General features: G+C 42.4%; 1 protein-coding gene across 1 annotated transcript in view; it reads right to left on the bottom strand.

Annotated features, from left to right (window-relative positions):
* Positions 1-27,009, bottom strand: part of kirrel3a (kirre like nephrin family adhesion molecule 3a) — a 366,436-nt gene that overhangs the window by 101,952 nt on the left and 237,475 nt on the right. Inside the window, exon 4 of the mRNA XM_034098423.2 lies at positions 22,170-22,327. Coding sequence (XP_033954314.1) covers positions 22,170-22,327 — 158 coding nt within the window. The remainder of the gene's footprint in view (positions 1-22,169; positions 22,328-27,009) is intronic.

Here is a 27,009-nt window from a genome sequence, read left to right as displayed (position 1 = left end):
GGGGGACCTACATCAAGCATTTGAGCCCTTCGAGCAAGCCACCGTCTTCCTGAGTGGAGAGGCATATGTCACGGTCTCTGTCCTGCCTCCGCTGGTGAAAGGCCTACAGAAGTCCACGCAGAAAGCCTTTGAGTCTGCTCCAATTGCCACCTTCCAAACTGCAGCCGCAGCAGAGATTGCTTCAAGGTTAGTTTAAATATTCAGCTCTTAAAATCTCTTATAGTGAACTAACTGAATATTTGAATTAAACTTTCCCAGTTTGCATCATTGTTTTCCCATTATGATTCTATCATGTAGAGCTATGGATTCTACTGTTATCTTTATCTTGAAGCACCTTGCATTTCTTTGATTTAAAGTGTGCACATTAAATCCATTATTTTTCAGATGGAAGGTTGAGACTACTTATGACGAGGACGGGAAGAATGTGTGCAGATGTGAGAAGGTGAGAAGGTGTAAATCTCGCGCCAGGCCGTACCCATATCCGCAGCAGGTCTCCAAGGTGAACAGCCTCTGGCATGTTAGATCAAGGAATCTCTTGATCCGAGATTCCGAAAACTCAAGTTCCTGTCCACAGATGACATCCTGAAGGTGAAAATCAAACTTCAGACCCTTGCACTTGATGCCAGGCGAGTACGAGTGAGGGAAGAGCCTGACTCCCCCAGTGGCCAGCTAGATCACTCAAGAGGACAGAAGCCAAAGTCTGTCCTGGACACATTGCTTGGGTCAGATGATGATGAGGAGGAGGAGGAGGAGATGGAAGATGACGACCCAGCCCATGACCAGAGGGAAGATGCTGTCAGGAATGAGGTGCTTCTGTACCTTGGGGGGAAAGCCATTCCAAAGGACAAAAACCCACTCCAATGGTGGAAAGAAAATGAAACAAAGTTCCCCTCCCTGGCTGTTGTGGCGAGATCTTATCTGGCTGCCCCTGCAACATCCACACCTTCTGAACGTCTGTTCTCAGCAGCAGGGAACATTGTGAGCAAAAAAAGAGCAAGACTCACCAAAGAACACGTGGACATGCTCACATTCCTCCACAGTCATTCAAAGTAGGAGGAGTAGAGTTGTGAGGGTGGAGAGAAGGAGGAAAGTGGCCAGTACATATATTGCAGTAATTGCACACTCTTCATTAGCATGTAAGCTGCCTTCTGTAGTCAAGAGAGTCGGTTTCATTGTGCATCAGGTTCTGTGTTGGGACTGTTATATTGTGTTGAACACTCAGGAATGTCTGTACTGTGCACGGCACAGTGTTTGTTTTTGCACTACATTTTTTATCTTTTGTAATTTTGTACAGAAGAGATTTTTTGTTGGACTGTAAGAATAAACAGGCTGGCCTTTTTATTTTGTATACATTTATTCTATATTTCTTATTTTGCTGTGCAATAAAAAAAATATATATTATTAAGAATGTTTTGGTATTTATTTGAGATACATTACGTTTTTTATTAATCGAACAACAGAAAAATATTCGTTAGATTAGTCGACTAATCGATAAAATAATCGCCCGATTAATCGTTTTCGAAATAATCGTTTCCCCCCAGCACTACTGTCAGTGTTCTCATGCTGTCCTCATATCCCCGGACTGTGGGACAGACTCGGAGGAGCAGGGGCGGTTCTATGGGGGGGCCAACAGGGGCCAGTGCCCCCTCCAAAAAATGGTTACAATATTACGATTTATTGGAACAAAATACTGTCTTTATCATTTTAACTTGCTTTTATTGTGCCCCTCTCATGAAATAACTTTCCCCATCCAATTTGTATACACTTTTATTAATGATTAATTAATTACATTTGGCTACACAAACCACACAAATGTCACTAATTTGTTCTATGTACTGTTTTTACATGAAAATGGTCACTTTTTGAATAGTGTTGGATTCACACTAGTCTGGCTCTGGTCTTGACTCGGTCTCGCCCTGCCCGGCAGTGGGCGAGACCTGTTAAGGTCTTGCTGGTCTTGTCTTTGTCTTAGTTAAGGTGGTCTTGATTACAACAATACCAATGGCTCAATATGATTATAACACCATTGCTTTCATAGCAGAGATCAGATAAGGTGGAGCTGCCTCAAGACACAGAGGGTGAGGCAGATAGAATCAGCAGCAGCAGCACAGAGTTGCAGCAGGTATGTTAAGTGCTGTAGTCAGGTGATTTCAAGTTGAGATGAGAGGAAGAAGTGTATACATGATGAATAACATTTAAAGTGTTGTAATGTAACGCAGAACAAATACTTAGTTGCTCACAAGACTGAGTGCACTACTAGTAATAACACAACCAACATGATTTCCCAGCATTGTTCTATATATTTTTGTGTCATGCTTTCATATCAGAGATCAGATGAGCTGGAGGTGACAGAGAGGGTGAGACAGGAAGAAGCAGTTTAGAGTTGCAGGTAAGTGCTGTATAAAGGGCCGGGTTATTTGGTATTTTCAATGATGTCTCATGTCAGCAACAGGCTAGCATATCGTCATATTTTATAGGAGAGACCTGAGGAGACATAAGGAGAGAAGTGCGGGCAGAAAGCTGAACCAGACCATGCTGACCCAAAGCTCATTGTAGTGCAGCAGCTTATCAACAAAACGTTACGATTCCAAGAAAAGTGGTACGGTGAATTTTCCGTAGCTCCACTACAGTCCAGGAGTCAATGGAATCTTGTGTTTTTTCTGTGCTCAAACTTTTGGGCACGGAAGATCAAATTTGGCCAATAATGCAGATCCAACCTTTTGCAACACTGGTTTCCGAAACTGGAAAAAGGCAACTGAAAAATGTGCAGAACATGTCCAAAGCAATGCACACAGTTGCTGTCACTACCCACTGCCAACAAACTAAACCAGTCGATGTCCAGCTTTCTTCAGCCAAAGCTGCACAGCAACAGGAATCAAGACGGTGTCTATTAAAAATTGCGAGCTCTGTACAGCTCTGAGCACGCCAGGGAGCTGCTCTTAGGAGCCATGCAGCTGAAGAGGGAAACATAAGCCAGTTACTCAAAGTAAGATCTGAAGATGACCCTGGCTTAGAGAGATGGCTGTCAACAAGAAAACATGATTTCACATCCCCCCAAATCCAGAATGAAATGTTAAATCTATTTGCAAACACCATAATTAGGGAAATAATTACCTCAATTTACAAGCTGCCTCTCCTTCAGTATTCCATTATTATTGATGGAACACAGGACATAGAAGGGACTGAACAGGAAGCCATTTGTGTGAGGTATGTAGACCATGATTTGGTCCCCCAGAGGCCTTCTTGGGTTTTTACGAGGTCTCAAGCACAACTGGGGAAAACATAGCAAAAGTTGCCACAGATGTGTTGCTGCGCTTGAATCTTCCGCTGTCTGGTCTGCGTGGACAAACATATGATGGGGCAGCACACATGTCAGGCGACAGAAAGGGAGGACAGGCCAGGATAAGGGAGATGCAGCCACTGGCTTTGTATGTACACTGTGGTGCCCACTGTGTAAATCTTGTCACCCAGGCTGCTTGTAAGGCTTCTTCCCTAACATCTGATGCTCTGGATTGGCTCCACAAGCTTGGATGTCGGTACAAATTGTCAGGCAAATACAAAACAAAATGTGTGAACAGTGCAACAGCAGCATCAGGGACAGTTAGCAATCTGCGGCCCTTGTGTCAAACAAGATGGACCACCAGGACTCCAGCAATCTGGTCTGTGCTACGTCAGTACGAGTCAGTGCTACTGAGCTTAGAGGACATGGCCCAAACAGATGCCTCAAACACTGGTGTGACTGCATGAGGGTTGCTGGAGAGCTTCGGAAAAGTTACGACAGTGTTAGGACCAGTGCTTGAATTGGAATAAAAAAGGTGCCAGTATGAAGAGATATATGGATACCTCTTAACACCCATAATGAAACAACTGTAAACAGATTTCCTTTGTCTTTATGGATATAAAAGGAAGTAAAGCCTGACCTACTGGCGGCTGGTTAAATGACTCCTCGTCCCTGAGTACACTCACCATCTTTCAGCAGGAAAGGAGAGAGGGAATCCTTGTCCGGCGACAACCGCTGTCTTTTCGCACTATTATTAAGCCACGCTAACATTTTCGAAATGCTAACGTTGTGTGATGTCTTTTCTGCTCTAGTCTATCGCTGCAGCTGCATACAGTAGGTATGCTGGGCATATTTGTTGTCATGCGTCAGGGCCAGACTGGGACAATAAGTCAGGCCGGGAATTATACACCCAGCCAGGCCACTACCAGTTTTTTGTGCCATTTTGCTGGATTTATTTGTCAATATTTACAGCGTTGCTGCCCATAGTGATAGCCCTCTAGTTTAAATCTACTACCCAAAAATAAACATATGGAGATGGGTTACTATTTAAAAAAAATTGCAAATCTATTTAGGAACCTGTCCATGTTACGCTTGGGTGAAGCAGGTAGGACTCAAATGCAGAATTTAACGAAAAGCGAGCTTTATTAAATAATATAAAGCTGTGGCAAAAAAGTCAGTATCCAAAATATCCAAAACCAACGAGCAACACAAGGAACACAGACCGTGGAATAACATGGACAACAGGTGAACACAATCGGGTAATCAGGGAGGGAAACAGACAGAAAGCAGACAGGAAGGAAACAGGGGTGAACACTTTACACAGTAAAACCCAAAGACAAGAAAAACACCAACACAGACAAAACTACAAACGTGACCTAACATGAGAATCGTGACAGATCCCAGACAGATCCCAGACGTCCCAAAAAAAAAAAGTCCAGCAGGGTGGGTGGAGGGGGACCGGAGGGAGGACACATAACTAGGGCCAAGAAAGGGTGGGTGGAGGACGGGTCTCGGGCGGACGGCCCGGGGGAAAGGCAGAGACCAAGGAGGGGGTCTCGGGTGGACGGCCTGGGGGCAAGGCAAAGTTCAAAAAGGGGCGAAGGCCACAGCGGGCAAAGTCAGGGGGCCGAGCATGAGGGCGAAAGCAGCGGCAGGAAGCTCCGGAGGCCGGGCAGGACCCGGTGTTGGCCGAACAGGAACCGGAGCCAGTGGGACCGGCAGGACCCCCGGCAGGAGAGCAGTCGGCGGGACCTACAACGAGACAGGACAAGGAGCTGGCAGGACCCCCGGCAGGAGAGCAGACGGCGGGACCTCCAACGGGACAGGACAACGGGTTGGCAGGACCCCCGGCAGGAGAGTAGTCGGCGGGGCCTCCAACGGCACAGGACATAGGATTGGCAGGACCCCCGGCAGGAGAGTAGACGGCGGGACCTCCAACGAGACAGGACAAGAAGCTGGCAGGACCCCCGGCAGGAGAGTAGTCGGCGGGGCCTCCAACGGCACAGGACATAGGATTGGCAGGACCCCCGGCAGGAGAGTAGACGGCGGGACCTCCAACGGGACAGACATATGATTGGTAGGACCCCCGGCAGAGGAGTAGTCGACGGGGCCTCCAACGGGACAGGACATGGAGTTGGCAGGACCCCCAGCGGAACCTCCAACGGACAAGGACATTGGGTAGGGACTTGAGACGTGACTCGAGAGGGGAACTAGAAAGGGAACTCCAGAGGGGACTAGAGGAGGGACTAGAGGAGGAACTAGAGGAGGGAACTCGAGAGGGGACTTGAGAGGGGAACTAGAGAGGGGACTCGAGGAGGGACTAGAGAGGGGACTAGAGGAGGGACTAAAGGAGGGACTAGAGCAGGGACTCGAGAGGGAACTCGAGAGGGGACTGGAGAGGGGACTCGAGAATTGACTAGAGGAGGGACTAGAGATGGGACTAGGGAATTGACTAGAGGCGGGACTTGAGTAGGGACTAGAGATGGAACTCGAGAGGTGACTCGAGAAGGGACTAGAGAAGGGACTAGAGAAGGGACTTGAGAGGGGACTGGAGAGGGGACTGGAGAGGGGACTCGAGAGGGAACTGGAGATGGGACTAGAGAAGGGACTAGAGAAGGGACTTGGGAAGGGACTAGAGAAGGGACTTGGGAAGGGACTAGAGAAGGGACTTGGGAAGGGACTTGGGAAGGGACTTGGGAAGGGACTAGAGGAGGGGCTCGGGAAGGGACCAGGACTGGGGCCGGAACCATGGCTGCTGGGGCCAGAACTGGGGCTGTAACCATGGTTGCTGAGGCCGGAACCATGGCCGCTGGGGCCAGAACTGGGGCCGGAACCATGGCTGCTGGGACCGGCACTGGAGCCGGAGCCGCTGGAGTACGGGCTGGAATCCTGGCCTTGCATCTTCCAGAGACCTTTTGGAGGCTCCGTGGACCTCCAAACGCCAGACGGGTTCCTGAGAAAAGGTCTGAGGTTGGAACTGGAGCCGCTGGAACCGGAACAGAGACCTGGACCATGGCTGTGTGGGCCAGGTAATGGAGCAAGGAAACATAGCTCTGCGGGCCGGTACTGGTGCATGGATCCATGGCTGTGGAAACCGGAACTGAAGCCGGGATCATGGCTGTTGGAGCACGGGCTGGAATCCTGGCCCTGCGTCTCCTAGAGGCCTTTTGGAGACTCTGTGGACCTTCAACAGGACAGTAGTCGGATCCCAGGAAAGGGTTAGAAGCTTGTGACAATTCTTCAGGGCTACTTGTAAAGGTTTGTAGCCACTCCGGCAACAAGCTCCTGAGCCAGGGCTTGCGAGCAACCTCCCGGCGTGCCTCCTTCAAAGCAGCCTCTTCACCCCGTCTAGATGAGTCCAAATTTGGTCGGTTCATTCTGTTACGCTTGGGTGAAGCAGGTAGGACTCAAATGCAGAATTTAACGAAAAGCGAGCTTTATTAAATAATACAAAGCTGTGGCAAAAAAGGCAGTATCCAAAATATCCAAAACCAACGAGCAGCACAAGGAACACAGACCGTGGAATAACATGGACAACAGGTGAACACAATCGGGTAATCAGGGAGGGAAACAAACAGAAAGCAGACAGGCAGGAAACGGGGGTGAACACTTTACACAATAAAACAGGAAACGCAAAGACAAGAAAAACACCAACACAGACAAAACTACAAACGTGACATAACATGAGAATCGTGACAGTCCATGTGAACATATTTTAAGTGGGGGTGGACCTCAAATCCTATAGGGGGGTCCAGGGGCATGCTCCCCCGGTATGATTTGTTTTTAAATGTTGGACTTAAATGCATCAATCTGGTGCATTTTGAGGGGGAAATAAAGAGACTACACCCATATGAAACATTTATAGTTGTGATTGTGTCTGTGCTCCTGAATCAGCCTCACCCCTCTCCCCCTGCTCCTCTTTGAGGCAGCAGCAAAGACTAGTTTTAGCTCTCAACAAGTTTATCTTACCTTTTTTCACCTGGTTAACATTTCATTTTGATTATTTATGCATATTTTACTAATCACTACCCCCTCAAATGGAAATATGTGTCTACATAAATGGTGACCGAACCGTTTGAGACCTACTGAGATAACTTAGACTAAGTTAACTATCTAAACACTCAGAGAGTAATTTACCTCACCTGAGCTGTAGTTATCAGCCTCTCAGTCTGACAGCAGAGGACTCTCCCTCCACCTTGTTGTTGAAACAGCTCCTTATATCCGTTAGCGCAGCTAGCTAGAACCAGATGCTAACAACAATGCACGTAACCGGTGCGCACGCTTTCTCGCTCGCACCACACATACACTAACACACACCCTCCCGAGCTTGAATAACACACAGAGACCAATCGAGGGCATTAGTATGATCTGTATGAAAGTGGCCATGTCGGCAGGCCACATCATGTAGACAGCCAGTCACTCTCTGTGAGTCAGACCCACATTTGCGCAGCATTGCATTCTAATTTGTTATTCTTTTCAAAAATAACACACTGTTATTTACTCACCAATAACACACAATTATGCTTGCTTTTATTTATTGGTTTAATTCCATAATCTCTGGCTTTTTTGGTGTCCGTCAGGAACTGAATTTCAAAATAAAAATAACCGGAAACAGACGTAGGCCTCTAGGAGTTTAGGATGGCCGAAGACACTACACTACCCATAATCCCCAGCTATCGTTTAGGACTACAGTCCCCGTAAGGTTACGCAGAGCGTCAAACAGCTGTGTGAAATGGAACGAAACCACGCCAGACTATCTAAAACTGGAATCGAACACCCCTCCAGAACTACACATGCTAGCTATTGTGTTTCGCAAAATGTTCTATGGCACGTCTCTACTGAACGTTTTCGTTTTTCCCACAATTAGAAGTTGCCAGTATTAAACACATTGGTGTTATCAAATGTAAAACATATAATTAATAAATGAGTGAAAATCGCTTGTGTCCATAATGCGCAGCATTAATATATACCCACATGACAGCTCATTGCTACTTTGTAATTCTACTCCACTACAATTCAGAGGTTAGCCTGGTATTTTTACTCCACTGCATTTATTTGAGTTACTTTGCAGATTCTGATTAATTATGTGAAATATAAACAACCCTTAAATCAGACTTTAGTTACACCTGAGTAAAATTCAGGTAAGGTGATTGTCAAGTGCCAACAATCAGGAGAGATATTTGATAGTTGGTGCTTGAGAAGACTAAACATGTATCTGCAATTGACATGAATGGAAACAAGTAATAAAGTATATTCATTACTCGTTATTCTCTACTAATAGTTAATTAAAGACTGTATATTATGGCTATTTTGCACATCCCTTTCAAGATTTTCAGAGGTTTATTGACATATCATACACAACTACGGTGTAGTTATGCAATGAATGAAAAACTTGGGTCACAGGTTCCTCAACAGTGCATTACAAGACATCTATCAATATGTGTGTACCTCCTTTTTTCTTATTTAAAAGAAGACCTTAATCTGTTATTTAATGTTTAAATAAAGGTTAATTCGTTTTTCTGTTTTGCACCTCCTCCTATTAATATCTTTGTACATCCTGCACTAAACTGTTTTATTGTAGAGATCACTTATAGTATCTTCTTGATTTTTTATATTCTATATTTCTATATTTATACTTTCCCCCTATGAAAGTATGTACTCTTAATATTTTTTTAATCAAATATAACACATAAAAACAATAATTCAATAACGTGCTTTAACCACTAGGAGGTGCACACAAGGTACACACAGCCATAATAACTTTGTATTATTAGTGTGTATGTACAACATCTGAAGATGTATAGTTTTATGCATGCTTTCACATAATTTTACAGCATATTGCTATACTATTTCAGACTCAGTATTTACATTCTTACATTCAAAGAAAATCAGTAATATCTTTGAAAACTACAGTCCTTTTATATCAGCTGTGCACCGTTATGGTGTAAATATAACCCATCTATGAATTAGATCAAATGTAAAAGTCAGCCGAATTAGTGTTGATACTGCAAGGAGACGTATTGTGTGAAGAGAAATTGAAGATGTTGTTTAATTGTTGATATATTTATGATCCACGTCAAGTATTCAGTTTCGGCGGCATTTCTTCCAGTTTTTCCAAAGGTCTTCTCATCAGGGCTCTCTAAATAAAGAACTACAGGTACGGCAGATCTGTAATATGTAATGCAGCCGAACCGTGTATTACAATGCCGTTATGTGATGACTTTCAAAGAGAAAAGCAAGAGCACTCGGAATTAAGTATTATTTTATTCTTTTAAAATGTTTTCCGGATTTCATATAATATAAACACCAAATCCCAGCATGCATTGCGGCTAACACATCCAATCAGCGAGCTTAAAACCATAGCTGAGGATCTTGGGTAATCGCTCGAAATGCCTACGTCTGTTTCCGTTTATATTTATTTTGAAATTCAGTTCCTGACGGACGCCAAAACAGCCTGAGATTATGGAATTAAACCAATAAATAAAAGCAAGGATAATTGTGTGTTATTGGTGAGCAAATAACAGTGTGTTATTTTGAAAAGAATAACAAATTAGAAGGAAAAACAGATTTAAAAAAATACAGATTTCAGTATCGTGAGGCTCTGAGCCCCATTTATTTTCCTCACAGACGGCAACAAAAGTCCGAAATTATACGATTTAAAATAAAAGCAATAACTGTGGCTTGATATTGAGTAAGAACATGTTTTTATGAACCACACAGCTTCCGGTCTTCCACGACCCGACCGGAGAAAAAGACGTGCTGCAGCCTGCAGGCACGAAACCCATTACCAGTAGAAATACATTGCTTTTAAAATCGTGCTGTGCAACACGAAAAAAAAAGGGGCAAATCGTGTTGGTGAACACGAATTAATAGATTAAAAATCGTGTTGGTGAACACGAAATGCCGTGAGACTGGGTTGGGACACCACAGTGGTGGACCAGTATCCTGAATTAAACCAAAGGTCACTGAAGGTGCAGCTTGACATGTTTAAGCTCCAGTACCCATTCAAATCCAGCTATTCCGAGGAGTCGGTTGCCTGAAGTCCGTGGCCTTTTCGAGCAACTAGAAGCCCTTATACGGCTTCTTATGGTTGTTCCTGCAGCCTCTGCTGACGCAGAGAGGAGCTTCAGTGCTCTGAGGAGGTTGAAGACATGGTTGAGAAGTACAATGATGCAAATTCGCATTAACAATGTAGCAGTCTCTCACATTCACAAGGAATTTCTGGATAAAGTCAGCAGGGAAAAGATTTGCCAGGAGTTTATCCTTGCGAATGAGTACAGGAAGCATGTGTTTGGTTCTTTTAGCTGAGAAGAGCAGAGAGGACAGTAAAGGATACATGGAGAGATGGGATTGAAGGGATAGATTGAGGACGATGAAATATTTTCTTTATATTAAAAGTTTGTCTTAAATCTTCGACCTAAGCCATTATATTACATTTTTCTATTTATTTTTACCTGTTGTTGGTTCGTCTGGTCATATTTTGAATCATTTGTCATATGACCATAAATAAAAGAAGAAGAAAAAACAAAGTGAAAATTTAATCTCACATTATTTTAATTTGAATCACACAAACATTAATTCTGAAAATGTTTGACTTTATGAAATGATTATCTCCAGTGTTGGCTATCGGCCCCTATATTAAACAATTAAAAAAGTAAGACAGCTTTTCCTTATACATATTTTAGTATTTTTCATTCTGGCAGAATTTACATTTTGCCTGTATTTTTTATCACCATAGTCCCTAAATGTTTGTAGAAATGCAGGAAATGGGATTCATGTTGAGAAATGTTTTATTGCGGAGAGCCCCCAGACCCCCTGTTTTGTGTCCCCCCCACTTCTCAAACCAAAGTTCCACCCCTGTGCATACGTATATGCAAACATCATGTCACATAACACACTCCAAGGCACAAATAACCAACACTCAAGCTCCCCTCTCTGGATGAATTGGAAAATGTAAGTGCACACTGTCATATGGATTAATGTAATATGGCATGTATCTATATATTATTGATGTGAGAAGTCGTGTGCCTTTAATAAACATGTTTAAGTGACTCGGCTCTGTCTAATTTATGAGTTTCTATAATGAATCAAGGGCTGCTGGCCTGCCACAGCTACCAAGCTGAGCCGCACTAAGATCTACATCAGGGGAATACGCCTTTAAAAGGACTTCTCACTCTTCCTGTCTCCATCCGTACGCTGAACAAAGTGAACAAACTGCCAGAAGAAACGTCAATAATTAATGGCATTGGGAGAAAAAAATTCTCATGTTTAAAGCATGACAGGAAGGTTCACTCATGCCCTGCGGATCAAATAAAAAAAAGAATCTCAGCTGGCATTAAATTGATGTAGCAAGGTGTTTGATGGAATAGTAAACTGACTGCAGAGGGATAATGATGATGACTGAAACCCTCTTTGCCAAATTGTAATCTCAGAATCAAAAGCACTTCCATGTTGGCTGCTCCTCATCTTCCTGTTCTCATCCAGAGGTTACCAATATTTTAGGGCATTAACGGTTTTTTATGAAGTCTAATGAAGCCTGCTTTATGGTCCCAGAGTTGCATTGATTCAACTGCTGGTACATTTAGAAACAATGTCCTTGTAATGATAATATGACATATGATATGAACATATTAGTCTTTATGACAATACAAATACACGATTGTGTCAATTTCGAACATTTTGAGATCTTCTCTTTTTCACTAGCAGGCCGTTGCTATGGTTAACAAACCGTTGTTAAGGACCCTCGATCCAGTGACTATGTGCAGTCAAATTAATATGCAGAAAGAAGTACAAATACATCAGAAGACACAGTAGAATACTTTTAACATCTATTTTTATATTTGTGGAGAGTACACAACTGTATTCATGATGGCTAAACTGTCACCAGGAAAGAAAAAAAGAAAAGAGAACAAGAAAACAGAGCAAGAGAAGAAACAAATGTGCAAACGGAGGGGTAGTGTGTAGGGTGTAGTTTGGAATGGTGCCAGACAGGATGTAAACACTAACAGGAACATGGTATGGGCTCAGGCAGTGTTTAAAGACTGATTAATGGAAAGAAATATGTTAACAGACTTGGACAGTTACAGAAAACCTCGATCAGTGCTGCCGTTAATTTTAAGTCACGTTGCTGTCGCAGCAGTCCAGCCGTACGGAGTGGAACGGACTGTTTTTTCTTTGCAGATCAATCAAGATTAGTCAAGATTCAATCAAGGTTGTGAGTCAAGTTACTCTTTTTTCATTGATAACTGGCTTGTTGAACATTGGTCCTGACATTTATATCAGTGTGCGCGGGGTCTTAAAAAGTATTAAAAGTTGATTAATTGACTTCCGGGCTGCGTTGTCTCGTTCTCCCACGACTTTACTTTCTAACTTTAATTTAAAACCACATATTTGAGTTAAACCCGTATTGTGTTTACATAAGTTGGACTATAAATTAGAACAAGCTGATGTGATGCCGAAACCTGCGTTGAAAACGTAGACGAAACAGGCCGAAACTGCTGTCTCAACTGATCGTGAAGTTGCTGGCCCGGACATGGCTAGCATAATTAGCCTGCTTGAATAGCTCAGAGCTAGCACAGAGGGAGCACAGAGCACACAATTGATTGTATAATCTAACGTTACCTAGCCATGACAGTGTACAATGCGACATGAATTTATTTTTTGTATGATTACATTTTTATATTTACACTATATACCCGGGGTGTTTTTTGTTTTTTGCACTTTTTCGAATGTCCTTGTTAACTCATGCTGTTCACAATTGTTTCTGGGCACTTTACATCCGTCGTTCTGTTGGGACGTAATTTCTTTTATAACTAATGTTACTCGGCCAAGTAAACACACGATGTGACATGTTTACATCTATTTTTATTTAATTTAATTGTTTTCATTTTTTGATTTACACTCTATACCCGGGATGTTCTTGCACTTTTGCAATGTTCTTGTTAACATTTGCTGTTCACAATTGTTACACTTACTAAGGTTGTATCTGCATGATGTGGGTACTGAGACACCTTGAAGAAGGAGAGATAATTCAGGTAGGGAAGTTATTGCCAAATGCCAGATGGAGCTTGGTGGGGCGGAGGGTGGGGGGCTAGGGCATGGGGGGAGGTGGGAGGGAGTAGAGGATGGGAGGGAGAGGGCGGGAGAGGGTGGGGCATTTATCTTGATGGGGCTATAGGTTTCCATTTGTTTGAGGCAGCTGTTTCATTTACATTCTGTTTTGTCATCTTTATGTACACTGTTCTCTCAATTTTTAGTTGTGGATGTTCTAGGGCTGATCTGACACTTTCGATGCTGTACGCGGTGTCATGGCTAATGTAACTGGTACACAGGGTTGGGTTGTAACGGAATACATGTAACGGCGTTATGTAATCAGAATACAAAAATCAAGTAACTGTATTCAGCTCGCGTTACATTTGAAAAACGTGTAATCTGATTACAGTTACTTTCGTAAACCTGAAGTGAATACATTTTGGATTACTTATTGGAATGATTTCCTCTCAACATTTAATATTCAAGTAGTTACAGCCGAATCATCACAGCCCACAAAACCTATTACCGCCGCAGATGGACCAAAAAAGCGTTTGAAAAAAAATCGCGGGTCCGCTCGCTCAGTGAAACAATAACAACGAAACATGGAGGAACAAAAGTCTGAGTTTAAATCGCCTGTGTGTATATAGGTGTGTGTGGTTAAAACACATCAGCCTGCGTCGCTCTTTAGTCTTTAGCCTTACTAATGATTATTTCTGAAGGTATACACACACAGTGAAAGCGGTGCGTGAAAGCGGTGCGTGAAAGCGGTGCGTGAAAGCGGTGCGTGAAAGCGGTGCGTGAAAGCGGTGCGTGAAAGCGGTGCGTGAAAGGCACTGCGCGGCGCGCTCGTCTCCTCAGAGGCTGAGTTAACCCTCCCGCTGCCTCCTGGCGCTGCAGAGATGTCATGAAGTGAAGGAGGTTTTCCTTCTATAAAACAGCTGTGGGCAGCAGATACTGTGAGTGTCACGGACATGAATTCATAGATCAAGACAGACTGGTGCACACACTCTCCTGTTTTGCCAATCCGGTGCTTAAACTATAGCTCTACACCCCTGGCCGAAATGTCCTTAAAATGAAGTCCGAGTTCGACATTTTAATTCATGTCCTGCCAACACTGGCAGGACAGAAGGCGACACGCCCGTTCTACACTGGCAGGACAGAAGGCGACACGCCCGTTCTAAGCCGTGTCCCTCACTCCTCACATCCCAAGCTGCATCCCCAGAAAGTGTATTATGTTGTTACATCGTTTCAGATGTGATGTTTCAGTTGTGCTCTTGATAAGCCATTAAAACAGTAAAAACACGTTCAGTTTCCTTTTGCTTTTTTGTGTCTCCTGTTCACCAAAACATACCCATCTGTGATGGAAAAAGAAAGTAATCCAAAAGTAATCTAAAAGTAATCTGATTACGTTACGTTTTTTAAGACACGTAACTGTATTCGGATTACTTTCAGAGCCATGTAATCAGTAATCAGTAACTGATTTTACAAAGTAACCCTCCCAACCCTGCTGGTACATGGACTGGTGGTGGACAGGCGGTCAGGATACTCTCTTTGAACACTGGTGGGTTGAATGCTTTGGTGAAACGCACAGAGATTATGACACATCTTAAAAACCAGAATGTGGATATAATGTTTATACAAGAGACACATCTCTGTAACTCTGATCAGCGAAAGCTGAATAGGCCGTGGATTGGACAAATGTTTCATTCACAATTTAACCTGAAGACAAGGGGCACAGACATTTATTTCGGAAAAAAGTAAATTTCACCCCTACTAATACAATTTTAGATCCAAATGGACGTTATGTCATAATTTCTGGCATACTCTATCAGAAGCCGGTCATCTTAGTTTCTGCATGCTCCCAATTGGGAAGATCATCATTTTGTGAAATCGCTATTCTCCACCATCCCCGATTTCAATTCCCATCTATTGATACTGGGAGGAGATATGAATTGTGTTATAGACCCAACACTAGACATATCTAGTTCCATAACTGTGGCGCCCTCTAAAATGGCACAGACTCTCTCTGCTTTTATGGACCACTATGGCTACGTCGACCCTTGGAGATGTTTACACCCCTCGGTTAGGCAATACTCTTTCTTTTCCCACGCACATTGTTCATACTCTCGCATAGATTATTTCATTGTGGATAAAACATTTATTTTGTCGATTGTCTCCGTTCAGTACTCACCGATAACTGTATCAGATCATTCAACTGTGATCCTGGACCTTCACTTTGATCATAAGCCAAAGGAATTTAGATTCTGGCGTCTTGACCCTCTTTTACTTTCTGATGCAGCCTTTTGTGAGTGTATTTTGGAATCAATTGCATTCTTCTGTGAGACCAACCAAAATAAAGAGACCTCTGCGTCCCTACTCTGGGAAACCCTTAAAGCTTTTCTTAGGGGTAAGATCATCTCGCATACGTCTCATGTTAATAAACTTCGTAGAGCACGCCAAAGAGAACTAGAAGAATCTATCATTAATCTAGACAACCAACTCTTTTCCACTCAATCACCTGATCTATTTAAAGAACGGATGGGGCTCCAAACAGAACTTGACCTTCTCCTAACAAGAGAGGCTGAACGACTCCTTCTACATTCACGAGGGTCTATATATGAACATGGTGATAAAGCTGGCCGTCTCCTGGCCCACCAACTAAAGGCTAGGGTGGCCTCGAACCAAATCACCCAGATTCGGGACGGGTTGGGCTTTCTCACTTCTGACCCGGGAGAGATTAATAACATGCGCGTTATTGCACGTCTGAATACCCTGATAACGAAGATCAGCTACATACATTTTTGGATAAATTAGATATGCCCAATATTTCGACTAACGACCAACAGACACTAGAGGCCACCCTGCAGCTTGCTGAGATTAAAGAGGCAATACAGTCAATGAATAGTGGCAAATCACCGGGACCTGACGGATACCCGGTAGAATTCTACAAAACATTCTCAAATCAACTGTCCCCATTATTATTAGATATGTTTAATTCGTCGTACGACCAAGGCTCACTGCCACCCACCCTTATGCAAGCCTCTATCTCTCTGATCTTTAAGAAGGGCAAGGACCTGTTGAGCTGTGCATCATATCGCCCAATCTCGCTCCTGTCTGTAGATGTGAAAATACTTGTGAAGATTTTTGCTCGCCGTTTGGAATCTATTATACCCTCCATCATTTCGGAAGATCAGACAGGATTCATAAGAGGGAGGCACTCCTTCACAAATGTCCGAAGACTTCTCAGCGTCATCCACAGCCCGCCTTCTCCTGCTGAACCGGAGGTTGTCATATCTCTTGATGCTGAGAAGGCCTTCGACAGGGTTGAGTGGGCCTATAGGTTTTCTGTCCTTCAACAGCTGGGCTTTGGTCCAGGCCTCATCTCCTGGGTTAGACTTATGTACTCTTCTCCTCACTCCTCTGTATGTACGAACACCCAGCGTTCCAAATTCTTCCCTCTTTTCCGCGGGACGCATCAGGGGTGTCTGCTTTCCCCACTACTTTTAGCAATTGCTATCGAGCCATTGTCGATTGCTCTAAAAGCAGAGAGAGGAATTAAGGGGATTCAGAGAGGGGATATCGAACACAGGGTCTCGTTATATGCTGACGACCTTCTTCTGTATGTGCGCAATCCTATAGCTAGTAATACACACATACTCTCACTTTTGACCACTTTTGGTTCATTTTCAGGATACAAATTAAACATCCAAAAGAGTGAATGTTTCCCTATCAACCAATTGGCCACAGAATTACCTCCGTTGTCATTGCCTTTTAGAATATCCAACTCAGGGTTTAAATATCTGGGCTTTGCAATTACGCAGTGTTTTAGGGCGCTACGGGAACAAAATCGTACTGTCCTGACGGCAACAGTCAAATCTGACCTGCAAAGGTGGGGCCATCTGGCACTCTCTTTAGCAGGAAGAGTTCAGACGATAACAATGAATGTACTGCCCAGATATCTATACATCTTCCAATGCCTACCTATTTTTTTGCCTAAATCTTTTTTCACTGCTATTGATAATATTATTTCCTCATTTATTTGGGCTGGTAAACATGCACGAGCTAGTAGACCATTACTGCAGAGGGACAGGTTCCTGGGTGGGCTTGGTTTACCTAAGCTTATGGGTTACTACTGGGCCACAAACACACACAAGATCATGCTCTGGTTCACTTCACCCCAGAGTGACTGGTGTCTTGTGGAGGCCAATTCATGTCGAACCACGTCACTTCAAGCCCTCGCGTGTAGCACTCTGCCCCTTTCCCCCTCACAATTCACTGTAATTGGCACTTTTTTATCTGTCTATAATTCCGATATGATTACTCCCCTGTCCGCCACACATGCATCCCATGTGACATCCCTAGATATGTGTTAGTATGTGTACATGTATGTATGTATGCAGGTATGTGCATGTATATTATTTAGGGCTGTCAGTCGATTAAAACATTTAATCGCGATTAATCGCATGATTGTCCATAGTTAATCGCGATTATTCGCACATTATTTATCTGTTCTAAATGTACCTTAGAGGAATATTTTTCAAGTTTTTAATACTCTTATCAACATGAGTGGACAAATATGCTTTATGCAAATGTTTATTATCATTTGAACAATGACAAATATTATCATGAATGTTAAACACAACAACCTCTGAACATTACAAATATTCGCCTCAATTCAACCTGCGGCCTGTACTACGAAGCTGGTTCAACCTAACCTGGATATGTTTGAGTTAGCCGGTTGGCCTAATCCAAAACATACGCGCTCTCGCTTAACGGTCCTACGACGCTGGTTATCAAGTGGATCGCTCAAGCCAGCCGTGTCCTATCTAGTTAGGTGCACGTTCACATGAAATGGGTGGTATTTGGAGCATTCGACCAATCACAAACATGGACAAGCGTACTGACAGTGCAGCATCATACTGCCTGAATGAAAAGTCAACTATAATATTAGACATATGAAGAAGTTAAACTTTAAACATCCATGACTTAAACACTTTATCCAGGATCAAAGCCACAGAGCTGCACCTGCAAGGTGAATACAGCTGGTAACAGAAAAAGTGTTTGAATGCGTACATTAACAGGTTTATGATATCACTGCCCCGTCTAAAACACGATCTGACTTCAATTACATTTGTCTCGAGTGTTTCGTCAACTTAATGTGTTGCTTAAAATAATACTTCTGCATACAGTCTGTGACGCTGTGAGTGTTGCACGGCCAGATACGGCTCAGCTGACTCAGATAAGGAGATATATGATACATTATGAAGTGATATGCCGCGGACTGTACTTAATGTACTCTGATCCGGTTACTTATGTTGTGGCCGATACTTAAGTAAGCTTTCTTAACGCTAATGTTATAATAGTCAGATTGCTCTGAAGATGGGAGGTGATATTCTATTAATGTTCACGTTCACACAGTCGGTGATTTTTGCCGGCCGTCTTTCCTGCGACGGCAGCTTTTCTGTATTTGCTTTCTCCTGTAATATGACTTGATCGCTTTAAACTCCGCACGCTGTGCTCTGATTGGTCAGCAGGCAGTGCTTTCACTGAGTTGAGCTCTTAGCCTGCAACCTAACCTGGTCCCGACCAGGTTAGCCGCACAGCATAAGTTACCATGGAGATCTAGCTTGCTAAAAAGAGAACCAGCTTCGTAAGACTGGACACCCCGAGTTTTCCCTGAAGTTAGCCGGCTAAGCGAAAATCCTGCTTCGTAGTACACCCCCCTGGAACCTCTCATACAATAATACAATACAAAGTGTGTGTGTGTGTGTGTGTGTGTGTGTGTGTGTGTGTGTGGTGTGCGTGTGGTGTGGTGTGTGTGTGTGGTGTGCTGTGTGTGTGTGTGTGTGTGTGTGTGTGTGTGTGTGTGTGTGTGTGTGTGTGTGTGTGTGTTGGAGCTATGTGCAACTCAAGGCATATGCTCGAACGGGAGCTGCCTGGACGCTGTGATCATGTTGCGCGCACTATCAGAGCTGAGTGTGCTGACTTTTCGTACAATGTCCCACTGTCTGGCTTCCTGCATAAAGTCAAGTGCTCGGTTGTCGGCAAAATGTCACTCCTCTGTTTTCATTGAAACAGCTCCTTATATCCGTTAGCGCAGCTAGCTAGCACCAGATGCTAACAACAACAATACACGTAAGGTCTCTCCCGGTCCTCCCGATGGCCAGTCGGTGCCTGCCGGTGAGCGTGGAAGTGTGGTGGCAGGAGCGGGGCTGTCAGCATCAGCTTGTAGATGGTATTTTAAACTCGATGCGCTCTGAAACTACGGAGTGGCCGAGGACAAAAAATGCACATGCGTTAATCGCGTTAAAATAATTAGTTATTAACGCGTTAACTTGACAGCCCTAATATTATTGTATCTATCATTTTGTATTGTAATGATGTACTGTTGCCTCAGTGCTCCGGGAGAGGGGTGGTTGTGATGGGGCGGGGTTAAGGGAAAGTGAGTAAGGGTTCTCTTAATTGCTGTAATGCACTTTTACACTTTTTTTCCCATGTGAAAACAAATATTTTGAAAAAAAAAAAAAAGTTGATTAATCAATTTAGCAAAAATTAAGGCTATTCAAAAGTATTAAAAAGCATTTTCCAAGGTATTAAATGTTGTAGCTTGTTTTCAATAAGTATATAATTAGTCCAAAGAGGTTGTATTCTACAGTCTGCCTGAATGTAATCATTGCATAGGTGTGTAGTGTGATTCTGTGCAGTTTATTTACGGCATCCCGTTGGATTTGACGTCATCTGAACAGAAGTAGTACAAAATTGTGCATTTGAAAAAGGGATGAGGAACAAGCCGGGGGAAGACAAAGTTGTCTTAATTTTTTTTATATACTGTTAAAGTAAAGAAGCATTTTATGTGTTTAACTACAGACAACAATGGCAGAGAGGAAACAAATAAATGTGACATTCCCCCCTGAAAGTTGTCTTGTCTACCCACAATGATCGGGGGAACACTCTTTGTTGTCCATTTGTTTTGCCGTAAGCTTTTTAAAATAAGCTGAATTATGTGAAAATAAATGTTTGCAAAGTTGAAAGATATATTCACTCAGAATTGAGTCTCCTCGGGTCTTTCTTTATTAGCTTTGAATACCTGTGGCCTTGTGGGAGAAAATGTCAGGTATAAAGGTAAATAGATGAATGCACATATTTATTATAGATATACATAGATCATCAAAGACAAAAATAAATCCCCGTATTGAATTTGCAATGTGCAGTATTTACTGATACGGCTGGGTTCATAATAACATGTCCATGTCTAGAAGTAGGTAAAAGCCCATGTGTACTGCTGCATGAATGCCAAGGGACAACATTTCGGCACTTTATTTTCTCTGAGGAATATTTGCAATTTTGCATTATGCAGTTAAAACTCAAACATTTTTAAAGTCCTGGAGATCTAATTATCACTAAAGAATATGTCATGTGAAAAGGTGATATGGCGATAGGGCCTTTATGGTTTGACTCTAATAGAAAACAAAACAAAAAGGAATTGGTTTGGTGAATAATTTCAAACCGGCACGATGTAGGAATAATTCATATTTGTCTTCACTCATACATGGTCTCATAGTAAAATATTGTTACACAACAGTGTTTGATTGCACGAGAGAGGATTAGGGCCACCGGAACATTTTGTTGGGCGATTTTCACATGTGGCCCTAATCCTGAATCCTAAAGCAATGTGCTTCAAGGATAAACCATGAGGAAACAACGTTGGGCCCCGCCAACCAGAGGTAGCTTTTTCTTAAGAAATCTGAATATGGAGCGATAACTGTCAGTCTGATGTGTTTAGGACTCTATGGGTTTAAAGTAGTTAAAGAACTTTTAAATCCACATCAGAGGACTCCTTTATCCAGGTGAAATATAAGGTAGAAAATGTCCAACGTGAATTATAGAGATATATATAAAAAACGCAAAAGAAACGGAATAAAAAGTAAAATAAACACAGAGCCCAAAAAGGTGGTCATTAATATGTTATCTGTTTAGAGCAAACATACCAGTATGTAGCAGGTATGCTGAGTTAATATTTGATGACTCATCGATCCCACAGGAAACTACACTAAGGAGTACCATAAGTTGAAGATCTGACTTTTTGATGAAAGTATGAGGAACCAAGGGGTACACTTTTTTTTTGAAAACCCCAAAATTAGCAAGTTATTTACCCTTGTGACTTTTTGTGGTCCAAGGTGTCATACTGGAAGACACACACAGGACCAACAATAACAGACAATAGTTTAAAGTTAAGCAGGTGTGGAAAGAATGACATTGTGTCTGAAAAGTCCCCACTGGCAACTGGCACAACAATCCGGATCAAACACAGTGCACACAAAGTCAATCTAAGGTCATGTACAATTCTTAACATGTTTATCTCCTTGTCACTGTCGGTCTTTGAAGGACCGTCACATCCCAGAAGGCCATTCCAGTTTGTGGAGATGTTGAATAGATTGCTATTGTCTGTCTGTTGAAGTAAATTGACTGCATTTCTATGCCAGTTTTCCATTCTTAACAACTCCTCAAAGCGCGACATGTGTCAGCATTCACCCATTCAAACACATTGCTACAGGTGAACAGGCTCACCTAACATCCACACACACTCACACACTGTGGCCATGCCATCGGGAGCTATTTGGGGTAAAGTATCTTTCACTAGGATACATCAACATGTTGACTGCAGGGGGATCAAACCACCGACCTTTCTGATTGGATAACAACCATCTACCTCCTGGGCCACAGCTGCCCTTACCTGGGATTTATTGTTTTGTTTTTGTTGTTGAGTTACATTGGTATTGATTTCAAAATGTTCTGGTATCATAACATCGCTCATAGCTGAGGTACCAACCCGCAGCAGAGAGCTCTCCGGTGTTACCTTTGAGTACATGGCTCCACTCAGGACCAGCCCGTTGCGGATCCAGATGATAGACGCAGCAGGTTTGGCGTTGTCTGCGTGACATGTGAGGTTGAAATGGTCACCGGCCCGTAAACTCATTACCGGGGCCCCCACGATCACCGGGGCATCAGGAGGAACTGTGGAGGAAGAGGTAGATGTTACGGTTATGTTTCGGTGAACTGTAATTATGCTTTTGTTCGAAAGAAACTAGTACCAAGACATGCCAATACATCAATATGCCAACAAGTGCACACACTGAAACACTGACTTTAATTTAATGTATTATGTCAACACATTTCTTATACATTTAATTAAAGTCAACATTTCAGTTTTTTCAGATATACTCTCTCAAATATGATCCTGTGTTTCCCACACATAGACTTTATCTTTCTTAGGTGCAGAGAGAGAACCACTGCATCCGTGATCGCTGAACTAGTGGACGATCTCCCCTCTCTCTACCCCTTCCTTTTCTGTTTGTTCTGCTATTTTAAAAAGGGTCTCCTGACAATCACACATGCTCTGCAGAAAAACACAGAAGAAGATGAAGAAGTAGTCCTGGCTCAATTCCGTCAAATATTAGTTCAGGGAACGGTTTTGCTATGTCTCAATTCGGACACTTCCCTCAAAAGACCCCCCATCACCCCAGCAACAAACTGTAACGGTACAAAAACCACCAGAGCGTGGGACTTGCGTTTTTCATTGGATATCCAAACCCAGTTCACAGCGCTGCTGTGCACTCAGTGAGGTCACAATCTCCGCTCTTAGCTAGCTAGCAATAATCGTTCCCACTAAATCATTACATAGTCCCCAAGCGGCCCAATTAAATTAACGATGGCGTATTTTCAATACCAGTAAAGTAGTACATTACTATAGTATAAAATGCATACATGTATAACTTCTCATTGTAAAGTGCTGTGTTTACCGGAGCTATTAACGCAATTAACGATGGTCATGAAACTTCCGTTGTGTAGCCATGGCGATCGCTGCGTGTGCAGCGTTTCAACTCTTTACAGAAGAATGCGATTTGAGACAGCAGTAGTATCATGAACATCTCTGTACGCACTTCTGCAACACAACTGGATTTAACTTCACTCTAAGGAGTACGCCTATGTTCTTAACAAGGTGAACCTCGGAGACCCAACACTTTCAATAAGTTATTTGCCATCACATACAGTAAGGAGGCGGGCTGGAGGTTCTGAATCAGAAGATCTGTTTGAGGTATGCCAGATTCACAAAGAAATCAGCGCGACAGAGGCCTTAAACACACAGTTTCCTGTAATGTAATGAAAATGGCAACTGGTTTTCGGAGAAAACCTAAATTCTGTCTGGAAATATGAATATGTGCACAGTACTTGCATTTGATGAGTGTTAATAACTAATTCTCTCATCAAAATAGTTTTGTTTCATTGGTTGACTGCTGACAATAAGTTAAAAAGAAAGCTGAAAATCTGCTTATCGGTTTAGAACCAGGAGAAAGTTTTGCCTCACACCTTTAGAAGAAGCGGAACATAGAGTACTTCACAGATGGCGTTGCTCACCACAAACTCAACGGTTTTTTCGTTTGGCTTTGTAACGATTTTCCAATGAAGGATGTGAGCAGTGCTTGAGATATTCTACAAACAAGCATACAGGACGAAAACAAACCATAACCTCCTTGGCAGAAATAACAAACATACCGCACACAAATTATTTATTACATGTGCCACAACAAGAGGAAGGGAGCCTTTCAGCATAGTCTTGCCTTTGGCCTGTGAGCGTAGATAAACAGAGCAGTTACATAACTGCTCATCGTATATGTAGAACTGAGATCTATTTCAATGTTACTGCTTTGATTGGTTTTTTTCATTACCTCGAGTTGTGGATTTGATGATTTTAGGGTTTCCATAACGCGGCCTGAAGCTCTGTTTTTGACTGTAATTTAATTAGTACTTAGCAAAGACTTTTGTTTGAAAGTGGGCCTATTATGCTATATTGGAAACATATATTGTAGGGCCATACCTATACAAAACAAGTGTTTTGCTTAAAATACCAAACAGATCACCCGTTGCAGCCATGCCTCATACTGCTCAAACCCCTCTTTTGCAGCCCTGTTAGAGAAACGAGGAGTTTGGGTCCTTAGCTTTAAAAAAAAAAAGAGGAGGAGGCGGAGCTAATGCCTGATCAGAATTCTACCGGAGATAAAGTTAAATTATGTTGTGATAAAACGCCATCCTGTTCTAAACCACATCAAGGATTATTATTTTTTGAAACAGTATGGAGCTCAAATGCTTTTTCTCTTACAGGTTTATCACAAGGTGAGTTCTTTTATTATTTCCTGCTTTTTAAACACATGTGCTCTCCAGTACAGGTTAGCTCTGAGTGTTAGCGACGCTTGCTAATGTAAACAAAGACCAGATTACGTCCAAAACACGTCAGGCATTGTTTCTGATAGCAACTTTCTGTGGGTCCGCTGCCGATTTGACTTCAGATCGGCAGCAAATCTGTATCTGCTCGTTGTACCCTCGTTTTGAAAAGATTTGGGTACGGAGGAAAAGAGAAAGGGTTTTATTCACGCTGTGTGAGTTCCCTGACGCACCGGGGACACATATTTATTTATAAAAGACAAACAGTGCATTTTGCACGATAGGTCCCCTTTAAGAACAGACCAATTATATGTTCTCATTTATCATCTCTGTCATGTGCTCTGGTAACAGATGTGGGCATGATGATACTGTGTGTTTCTCTATGGAGGAGTGTGGGCGATAGAAGAACACATTATTTTCTTTAATCCTTGATGTGAAATCAAAAAAAAATGTAAAAGAGGCCCTGATACCCACCCAGTTTGTGCTTGATCTGAATGGACAGGCAAAATGTAGCTGGCTGTATCTGGAAATAATATATGTCAGATATAATATATCCCTTGATATAATCCAGTTTGACAATATTACAAGCATTTAACAATTTAAAAACAAACTTTTTGGATATCTTAGGTGGATGTTGTTTTGTGGAGCAATTTTGGAGTCCTTAACCTGATAGTGAGTTAGCATTTTAGAAAAACTGGTTCCCTTGTCTCAAAGTCAACAGTTTTTTTGAATGTCTTTTTGGTTAGATGCCTGAAATGATATCTGCGTTTAATAAAGGTGAACAAGATTATCATTATTTGTGTTCAACGACAAAAATAATATGTCAGTAAACACCGTTATGAATGCCTTTAGCTTAGCAGTTTGACTGGAAGTTATGTCACTGTGATGTGGTAACATTGCAGATTATCTTGCTGAACAGAACGTGTACATATAGTTATCATATACGTGTGTTCACAGATCTTATTTGCTGCAAGTTAAATAGAGAAATTACATTATGTTTTGCTGAGGTTGCTATGCTAACTTTCCGGTCTTCCTAAAAAAGACCTGGGCTGAAGTCGAATAGTCCATTTAGCTTAGGAACCTTCCTAAAGGAGTGAAATGACCCGGAAGTCCCTCAGTGGCAGCCATGATAAGTGCCGTTCGAATTCTCTAGAATGATGAGAATGATAGGAAAGGAGGTTTCAAACTTCCTTTATAACCTCCTTTAGCTTAGGAACCACTGGACCTCCCTAACCGACAGGAGAAGCGAAAATGCTGCCCCACAATGCCTTGCAGCCGCAGCATTTGTGTCCCTCAACAGTCGGCCGTTCACGGAAACAACCGATTATGACCGAGAAATTATATCATGAAAGTTACGGTGCTTATTAAGCATTTTAAAACATAGGTGGTAAGTTGCCAAAGTGCTTTGTTTTGAACGTTCATCAGTATTATAATCAAAAAGAGAAATGTGAACGTTAGTTTTCACTGAAATTATCAAATAAAGTCAACATTTCAGTCTTTACTGAGCTGTGTGGGGTTTGTTCAACTTTTAAAAGATGTTTGAATGGTGATATACACAGTGATAGATGTTAAGGACTAACGTTTATAATAAATACATCTGTATTGATTTTAAGATCTTTAGTTCATACAATCATACGTATTGGGATCATTTGTATTAATGTGGACCGGAGGGAGAGGGTGACGAGCAGAAGTTTCACTTTCCTTTTTTATTTCAATTCCAACTTTGGTCATGAAGAAAATGTTTCTCTGTTGTCCCCGCTCAAAGACCCTGATTACATGCTTGTATGAATGGATCTGATCAGCCTGGATTTTATTCAAATTGAGTGAATTATTGATTGAGCTCTCAGCTCATTAGATAGCAGATCTGGGGCAAGCCTTAATCAAAGGCAGCATGCAGATGGCACTTCCTGAGCGCTAAGAAGAAAGATGGGGGACACTAGTTCAATACAGCACTTCCTCGAATACTCAATATGCACATTTCAGCTGATTATAGAAAGTCTGATGCATGCTACAGTATGCACTTTTGATTTCCAGCTCACTGCACTGTGTTTGAGTAACATGTTCATCAAGGAAAGCAAAGGCCCCAAACCACATAGCCACAGAACAGTCTTTGTAATCAGCTTCTTAAAAAGTATGGAGAAAGGGATTTGATAAACGGCTGGTTCTGCATATGTCATTTTAATGCATGTGGATGTTTTGTATCGGCTCCCATCTGCTACCAAAATTATTTTTAACAGTTGTCTCAGAAGGAATATGAGAATGAAGGGGAGGCGGGAGCTGAAGGAAAAATATCCATCTGATTTGTGTTGTGTTAGTTAATGAGCAAGCCGTGCACTGACTATGACTGAACTGACGATATGTTTATTAAACAAAGTGCTTCAGTAAAACTAAGAAATGTACTTCTCTTTTTCAGACTTCGCTGAGAACAATAAATGGTAAATGGCCTGTACTTATAGCGCTTTATCCAGTCTTTAAGA

Source organism: Pseudochaenichthys georgianus, chromosome 14 (assembly GCF_902827115.2).
Source record: "Pseudochaenichthys georgianus chromosome 14, fPseGeo1.2, whole genome shotgun sequence".
In the NCBI taxonomy this organism is placed as follows: domain Eukaryota; kingdom Metazoa; phylum Chordata; class Actinopteri; order Perciformes; family Channichthyidae; genus Pseudochaenichthys; species Pseudochaenichthys georgianus.
The sequence above is the reverse complement of the archived record's forward strand: the minus strand, read 5'-3'. Positions and strand labels throughout refer to the sequence as shown.